At 54.6% G+C, this 8,783-nt stretch overlaps 1 protein-coding gene across 1 annotated transcript; it reads right to left on the reverse strand.

Moving 5' to 3' along the window:
- Nucleotides 1–5,527: 5,527 nt before the first annotated feature.
- CCDC8 (coiled-coil domain containing 8) lies at nt 5,528–8,392 on the reverse strand. Its single transcript, XM_032177647.2, is given in 2 exon segments — nt 5,528–6,620; nt 6,623–8,392. Coding segments are annotated over 2 exon segments (1,434 nt in total). The 5' UTR covers nt 7,557–8,392; the 3' UTR covers nt 5,528–6,120.
- Nucleotides 8,393–8,783: the final 391 nt, after the last annotated feature.

Genomic DNA, 8,783 nt, shown 5'->3' on the forward strand with positions numbered 1-8,783 from the left:
CCACACCCTCCCATGGCTCTCATCTCCATGGTCCAGCAGATGGGGGGAAACAGGTTGAGGAATTTGGACACTGGAAAATGGGTGGAAGCAGTTAAAACCTGAGGGGACCAGGAGGGGCGGGGTGGGCACCCATCTCAGGATGAGTCGAGGAGCAACAGGGTGATTTTCCATGCCCCGCCCCTTGGCCCTGTTCTAAGAGTTTACACGCATTAACATTTCATTCTAACTCAGTGAGTCAGACACTTTTCAGATGCCCATTTTACAGATAAGCAAGTTGAGGTACAGAGAGGTTAAGTTACATGCTCAGAGTCACACAGCCAGCAAATGGCAGAACAGGACTTGAGCACCAGCTGACTGGCTGCAGAGTCTGTGCCCTGAGCCAGTTTGCAGTAGCACTGAGCACTTGATGTGTCAGGCGGTTTACTGGCACTTGGGGTCCTCGCAACAGCCCCATTTTACAGATGAGGAAACTGAGGCACAGAAGCAGCAATATGCCTGAGGACACACAACTAGGAAGGAGGATAGAGCGTCTTCACTGGGAGATAATAAAACCTTTGATGCCAAATGCTAAAATAATATTTGGGGAAAAGCTTTTGACCCCTTTTAGCAAACAAAAATTTTAAGATGGCAAGAATTTATCCTGCCTGGTTAATCTGATTTTTCCCTTTTTAGTACACGGGTGTTCCCTAACCTTACCCCTGAAGAGAAAACTCACGACTTCCCCCAGAGCTGTGCATTCTCAAAGGTTTTTTTTGTTTGTTTGTTTTTGTTTTTCCCTGAGATGGAGTCTTGCTCTGTTGCCCAGGCTGGAATGCAGTGGCGCGATCTCGGCTCACTGAAGCCTCCGCCTCCTGGGTTCAAGCCTCCTAAGTAGCTGGGATTACAGACGTGTGCCACCAGGCCCAGCTAATTTTTGTATTTTTAGTAGAGAAGGGGTTTCACCATGTTGGTCAGGCTGGTCTCGAACTCTTGACCTCACGTGATCTGCCTGCCTCGGCTGCCCAAAGTGCTGAGATTACAGGTGTGAGCCACTGCACCCGGCCTCAGCATTTTTGTTAGCGGTCTTTTTAAGATTTCTCCACCGGGCGCGGTGGCTCACGCCTGTAATCTCAGCATTTTGGGAGGCCGAGGCGGGCAGATCACGAGGTCAGGAATGTTTAACACCAGCCTGGTCAACATGGTGAAACCCCGTCTCTACTAAAAATACAAAAAAATTAGCTGGGCATGGTGGCACGTGCCTGTAATCCCAGATACTCAGGAGGCTGAGGCAGGAGAATTGCTTGAACCGGGACCCAGGAAGCGGAGGTTGCAGTGAGTCGAGATGGCGCCAATGTATTCCAGCCTGGGCTACAGAGCGGGACTCCGTCTCAAAAAAAATAAAAAATAAAAAAAATAAAATTTCTCTTGGAACTGTTCTGTGACTGTCAACTGTTTGGCGCTAGGGAGCGCTGCAACACCACGGTGTTTTATAGTCATTACAATACTCTTCCAGCAGATGGCGGCAACGTGTTGGGGAAAGAGGGTGCCTTTTTGCCAACCCCCATATATTTTTCTAATTTTCTTTGTATGGTATGCAAACATTTCCAATTCTCAAAATTTGGTCTCAGCTACCATTCTAACTATTTGAGGCTTATGCTTCTCTGTTTCCCCTCCACTCTGGGCCGAAGTCTTCTGTCAGTGAAACAGGGATGTTTAAAGGAGTTTTTTGGGGCCCCTTTCCCAGAGCTGTCCTGATGGCCCATTTGGGGCAGTTTCTCTCTTTTTGGAGCATGGAGCTGCTCTTAAGGCCCTGCCTGCTGGATTCTCAAATAGCATGGTGGACACTCCCCTCCAAACCTCCTCTGTGGGCCCAGCCTCCCCTCTCTTAGCCCCTTGGAGTTCCCGCCTCTTCTGGGCCCGAAAGTCCTGTCTCTAACTCAAAGACAGTTATCTGTGTTAAAATAAAATAACATGGGTGGGGCGTGGTGGTTGACGCCTGTAATCCCAGCACTTTGGGAGGCCGAGGTGGGTGGATCACCTGAGGTCAGGAGTTCAAGACCAGCCTGGCCAACATGGTGAGACCCGATCTCTACTAAAATTAGAGGGACTGACTCGCCCTGCAGGTGCTGTTTGAAGGCTTCTGGGATGAAATATAATAGCAAACACCCTGTTCTGTCTCAGTTACTAGAGGACTCCCCCTACCTGTGGGGCCACCCTGAATGCTCACGGTGGGGATGCTGGGAACAGGAGTTCAGAAAAGGTTGTGTTCACTCGAGGAGGAACAAATTTTGACTCAGTGGGGGATAGACTTGCCCAAAGCCTCAGGGCCACCCAAAAAGGCTATGCAAATAAGACCCAGGGATAGCCGGGTATACAAGTAAGACTTGGGAGGCTGAGGCACGAGAATCGCTTGAACCTGGGAGGCAGAGGTTGCAGTGAGCTGACATTGTACCACTGTACTCCAGCCTGGGTGACAGAGACTCTGCCTAAAAAAAACAAAAACAAAAACAAACAAACAAAAAAACCCAGGGAGACGGTGTGAAACTCTGTTTTTGTTTGTTTGTTTGTTTGTTTTTTGAGACAGGGTTTTGCTCTTATTGCCCAGGTTGGAGTACAATAGCGCAATCTCAGCTCACCGCAACCTCCGCCTCCTGGGTTCAAGTGATTCTCCTTCTACCTCAGCCTCCCAAGTAGCTGGGATTACAGGCATGCACCATCACACCCAGCTAATTTTTTGTATTTTTAGTACAGATGGGGTTTCACCATGTTGGCCAGGCTGGTCTCGAACTCCCGACTTCAGGTGATCCACACACCTCGGCCTCCCCAAATGCTGGGATTACCAGCGTGAGCCACCGCGTCCGGCTGGGAAACTGTTTCTGCATCTGTGTGTCTGTGACTGCCTGGCTTTTGAGTTTCTGTGTGATAACATGTGAGTGTGCCCATGTGGCTGAGGGAATCAAAGTGTCCAATGGCATCTAGCAGTGTGTGACGAGTCCTGAGTGAGTGAACACGTTGACATTTCCAAGTATGTCAGTGTTTGTGTGAATGGGTCTGTGAGTGTGTGGGGGTCAGCTTCCCAGAGCAGTGGGTCTGTGTGCCTCTGTGAGTACATGTGTGTGCACTACATGTGTGTGTCCGTGTCTGTGTCTATGTATGGGCAGGTTAATCATAATATCTGTTGGTGAATGCAGGTCTGCCACATTCTGAGTGTACGTGTCTGTGGCATGTGCCATGACTGCGTGCCTGGATGCGAGTGTGCATGTGTCTATGTGTGTGTACACACGTGTATGGCAGTGAGAGAGATTGACCCAGTGTTGCCTGATGTCTGTGAAATCCACGCAGCTCCTCGTTTAAATCCATCTTGCCACTTGTTTGGGGTCCACACCACTTTCTTTCTCATGGGCCCCCGATGTTCCCCCGAGACCCCCCATAGCTCTGGGCACTGCAGGGAAGAGCAGAGACTCGCTCTGAGCCTTCATTTCCTGCATTCGTGCCGTCGGCTTCTCCAGTCTCCGAATCCCTCCAAACATCTGTCTCTGCTGTTCCTTTTTACCTTCCAGCTCCTCAGGCAGGCCAGGTCCCCATGGTCACGAGACCTCTGCCCTCCGAGGTGGGCCGTGACAAAGGACAGCCTCCCTGCCCACCACCAACCAGAACCTTCCCACCCAGCCTCTCTTCCTCCCCACACCTGCAAAACCTCCCCTCCAGGTGAGGTCCACAGCTTGTATTTCTTCCAAACCCCCCAGGGCCTCATTCTTGCCAGGCTGCGAGCCGTGGACTACACGGCCAAGTATCCCCCAGCATGCACAAACGGGCTCTAGCAAGGCCATGCGGCGCGCCAGGCAGCAAGCAGCACCAGCAGTAACCACTCCATTCAGAAAAGAGCTGGGGTGGGGCGCAGTGGCTCACTCCCACAATCCCAGTGCTCGGGGAAGCCAAGGCCAGAGGATGGCTTGATCCCAAGAGTGCAAGTGAGCCGTGATTGCAACACCGCACTCCAGCCTGGGTGACAGAGGCAGACCCCGTCTTGAAAGAAAGAAAAGAGAAAAGAGAGAAAAAGAAAGGAAAGAAAGAGAGAGAGAGGAAGGAAGGAAGGAAGGAGAGGAAGGGAGCGAGAGAAAAAAGAGAAAGAAAAAGCAAGGAAGGAAAGAAGGAAGGGAGGGAGGGGGAGGGGAGGAAAGGGGGGAACAGGGGGGAAGGGAGGGAGGGAAGGAGGGAGAAGCATGGAAGAGAGAAAAACAAAAGGAGGGTGGTGGGATAGAATTCTTTACTTTCCAGAGAAAAAAATAAGAAACTCAGGCCAGGCCTGCAACCAGTTAGGAAGATAGACAGGCCCTTGGACCTCCATGAACTCCCTTTTCTCCTGCCCTCAGCAAGGCTAGAGTGTGGTCATTTGCTGTTTTTCACTGCTGGGGGTTGTGGGGACACAAGGCAATACAGAGAGAGGCCCCGAGCTTCCTCCTAACCTCCACAGGGCTTTAGCAACCCAATTTCTTCCCAATTATAGGAAGCAGTTGGCCGGGCACAGTGGCTCATGCCTGTAATCCCAGCACTTTGGGACGCCGAGGTGGGCGGATCAGTTGAGGTCAGGAGTTCAAGACAAGCTTGGCCAACATGGTGAAAACCCATCTCTACTAAAAATACAAAAATTAGACAAGTGTAGTGGCACACACCTGTAGTCCCAGCTACTCGGGAGGCTGAGGGAGGAAAATTGCTTGAGCCTGGGAGGCGGAGGTTACAGTGAGCCAAGATCATGCCGCTGCACTCCAGCCTGGGAGACAGAATGAGACTCCATCTCGGGGCGGGGAGGGGGGAAGCAGCAGCAGCAATTAATGCACAATACACACACCTTTTTTTTTTCTTTTTTTTTGACAGAGTCTTACCCTGTCACTAGGCTGGAGTGCAATGGCACGATCTCGGCTCACTACAACCGCCACCTCCTGAGTTCAACAGATTCTCCTGCCTCAGCCTCCCGAGTAGCTGGGACTACAGGTGTGCACCACAAGGCCAGGCTAATTTTTGTATTTTTAGTAGAGACAGGGTTTCGCCATGTTGGCCAGGATGGTCTTGATCTCTTGACCTCGTGATCCACCCGCCTCGGCCTCCCTAAGTGCTGGGATTACAGGCGTGAGCCACCACGCCCGGCCAACCACAGCCCCTCTTTTGGGCCTTTTCCTATTGCAATGATTTTTCAATGTGTCCAGGGGCCTGGTTGCCCAGATGTTTGTGGAGCTTGATGCAAACAGAATTCAGAGCCACACAGGCACCGCTAGCAAATCCACATCTCTGGTGCCGAGGGCCCCAGAATCTGTGTTTTGAATGCATTTTTCAGACGCTTTTACTGTACCTTATAACCAAGATCGGGTGAGGTGTGCAAACCAAGGGCCCTGTCCCCTCCAAACCAGCAGAGCCCAGGGGCATGAGGATGGCAAGCGAAGTGACAACATAAACACAGGTGTCTCCATCATCAAGGATAGGAGTGGAACAGACAGCAAGGGCCAGGTCACCCCCAGAGCATTCGTCAGTTGTCAAGTCCAAAGCTAAGAAATCAGTTCATAAATGTTTTTTTATTTGCATGTTGGCTCAAGCCCTTTTTAAGTCCAAGGAGGCAGTCCACGTTAAGTGTGCAGGCAAAAAAGCGATGGGAAAAGGAGGCAATTTCTCCCCTGCCCTCCCTCTCTCCCTTTATCAAGCTGAGCACCTTGAGTTGCATTTGAGGAAATTAAAACTATAGGTGACGCAACCCCATTGTATGGAATTCTTTCTTTACATTTTTTGGGTTGCTACAAGGAATCAGTATTTTTTTTTTTTAAATCAGGTGGTGTGTGTGGTGGCTCACATCTGTAATCCCAGCACTTTGGGAGGCCGAGGCAGGAGGATCACTTGAGGCCAGAAGTTTGAGGCTGCAGTGAGTCATGATCATGCCACTGCACTCCAGCCTGGACAACAGAGTGAGACCCTGTCTCTAAAAAATTTTTAAAAAATCAATGCATGAACAAAACTTTAACAAGAGAATAAAGAGGGTTGTTAGGTGGAGATGCGGCCAGCACTCCACCTCCACTTTCAAGTTCAGAGGCAGAAAGAGCACCTCTCCCTCCCACACTTGGAGGGAGGGCCCGTGGGCTGTCTCCAGCCCTCGCCTCACAGCTGGTCTTCTTGCTCTCCCTGCTCAGCTTCTGCTCTGGCCTCAGCCCTCAGCACCCTGAGGTTCCTGGCCTCACCTGCTCTGGGGACTCTCTTGGGCAGGGTTGGCAACCGGGGAGTGTGCCAGAAGGCTCTCCGGTGCTTGCGAAACCATGAAAAGCGTCCAGGGGTCTGGAACCTCACTGTCTTGACCTGTTTCCGGGCCCTGGCTCCTGGAGCTGTTCCTGTGGCCCCTTGGGCAGCTGAGGCTTCGGCTTCCTGGATACCTGGGGCCCCTGCCCTCTGATTATATGCAGCCTCTGCCCTCTGGCCAGCCCGGGCCTGTGCCCTCTGATTATCTGCACCCTGAACAGCTGGGTCCCTTGCCCTCTGGTCATGTATGGCCTCTTCCCTTTGATTATCTGTAGCCTCTGACCCCTGGTCGGCTGGGGCCTCTGCCCTCTGATTATCTGCAGCCTCTTCCCTCTGGTTATCTGCGCCCTGTGGCCTCTGGTCAGCCGCTGGTCAGCTATGGCCTCTTCCCTCTGATTATCTGCAGCCTCTCCCCCCTGATCAGCCTCGATGGCTGCCCCCTGACCTGTGGGCGCTGTCTGCTCCTTCCTGCGGCGCCGAAAGGAGGCCCAGTTGATCTTGGGCCTCCATCGCCTAGGGGAGGCCTGGGGCACACAGATATCTCCCGCGTTTCCCACGCGATCCCCCGGGCTGGTGCCATCTGGCGCCGATGATACCCCTGCGCTCTCCACTGCGGTGGAGGCCAGCCGGGCCTCCTCCACCCTGGGGCCCGCCCTCGGCGCCCAACCCTTCACCCTCCGTTTCAGCTTCCCCCAGGACACCTGGCTGACATACTCCCGCCACCTGTCCGCCTTGGACAGCTGAGGCCCCAGGTTGTCCTCAAACATGGGCACTGGCAGGTTGACGCGACGGCGGGCAGGCGGCGCGCTGGGTTGCTTCTCCTGTCGCCGGAGGAAGGCCTCCACCAGTTCCTCATCATCCTCGCTCTCCAGGTCGCTTCCCAGGAACTTGCTGCCCAGGTAGCTGACGGGCATTCTGCGCACCTTCTTGCCCCGCCGCGGGCCCTGGCGGTTCTTGTCTCTGGAGGTCTCGAAGTCGCTGAACTCGCTGTCGCTGGCGTTGCTGCTGTCGTACGTGCCCACGACCAACCGGGGCGGAGGAGTCACCATCTGCTGCACTCTCCTCCTCACTCGGGGCTCCTTGGGCTTTTGGGGGGGCTGGGGCGGGTGCGGGGTGCTCTTCTCGATGATGCGGGCCACGTCCTCCAGGGTGCGGCCCTCTTCTTCCAGGAACTGGGTCAGCCGCTCCCGAAACTCTGCTTCCTTGGTGGCGGGCTTAGAAATGACTCTCCAGACGCCCCCGGCCAGCCTGACCTCCCGGGGGATGAGCAAATAGTCGACGTCCTCCCCGATCTGCAGCATCCCCACCGTGGAGTCCTCCTCCTTGCGGAACACCTTGCCGATCTTCTTAAATGTCCCCACGGGCTTTAGGGCTTCCACGAGGACGTCCAAATCCACATCTTTGCAGACATCGGGGACGCTCCAAAGAATGAGGCAGTCGGGGGACGGCAGGAAGCCCCAGGGGAACCAGCCCCCCACGTGGCTTTTCTCGAGAGTCTTTAAGATCTCCAGGGTGATATCCGGGGTGAGGGGGCAATGAGCCCCAACAAACTCCTGTAGCCCTTAGTCTTGAGGGAGGGACTGGGATGGGGGGAGTCCCAGCAACGCTGACCGGAGAGTCTCACCTCCCCAGCCAGGGACAAGACAACGCCTCCAATCTCTGCGCCTGCAACAAGTCCAGTCTTGACCAAGTCCGGCTCCCCGACCAAGGACTTGGGGGAATCAATTTCCAGGATGCCTACGTGAGCCGGGGGCGAGGTCAGTCCCAAGGTCTCAAGGCCCACTCCAAGTTGGAAACGTGGTGTCCCAGCTCCAAGTTGGGGCGCGCGGGCTGCCAGCGACTCTTCCTGCCCCAGGCCCCAGGGACGCGGCTGGAACTTGGGAAAGGACTTCGCAGACAAAGACGGTCCAGCCGAGGCTATTCAATATGGCCGAGGCGCTGGGAGGCCCCAGCCCGGCCCCCCCAGTAGGGTCCCCCGCCCCCAGGCAGGCCGCCACCAGCTCCAGGCTGACCTTGACGCGGCGCAGCCTGCCAGCCCGCGCGCTTAGAGCGCTGCACCGTGGAGCGCACGGGCAGGAAGTTCCTCCTCGCCCTCCGCCAGAATGAGGCCCACCTTCCCCGGTCTCATCTTACACTCCCAGAGTCTGGAAGACTGACAGGGGGGCTGTCCACTCCCTTCGGGGCGGCCTCCTTCCCCTCCCCCACAGGGGTGCGGCCGCGCCCCGGGCCTAGCTGGGCCCATTGCTTCCCAGCGAAGCGGCAGTGGCCCACGTCAGCACCTTTCCTGAAAGGCAGCGGTTCCCAAACCTGCCATCCGAAATGTGCAAGTTTCCAGCCAAGTCCTGGAGGTGGGTGTGCTAGTGGATTCTACTTTTTGAGAGCCACTGGCACCATAGATTAGCATTTTAAATTCACGCGACTATCGGTACCCGTACACCACCCATATGCGTGGGTAGAGAAATGGATACCGGGGTCTTATTGCAACAGTCCCACTGTGACGCTTGGCAGGTCAGGGCTCAATACATATT

This window comes from Hylobates moloch, unplaced genomic scaffold (assembly GCF_009828535.3).
Source record: "Hylobates moloch isolate HMO894 unplaced genomic scaffold, HMol_V3 SCAFFOLD_15, whole genome shotgun sequence".
NCBI classification, from domain to species: Eukaryota; Metazoa; Chordata; class Mammalia; order Primates; family Hylobatidae; genus Hylobates; species Hylobates moloch.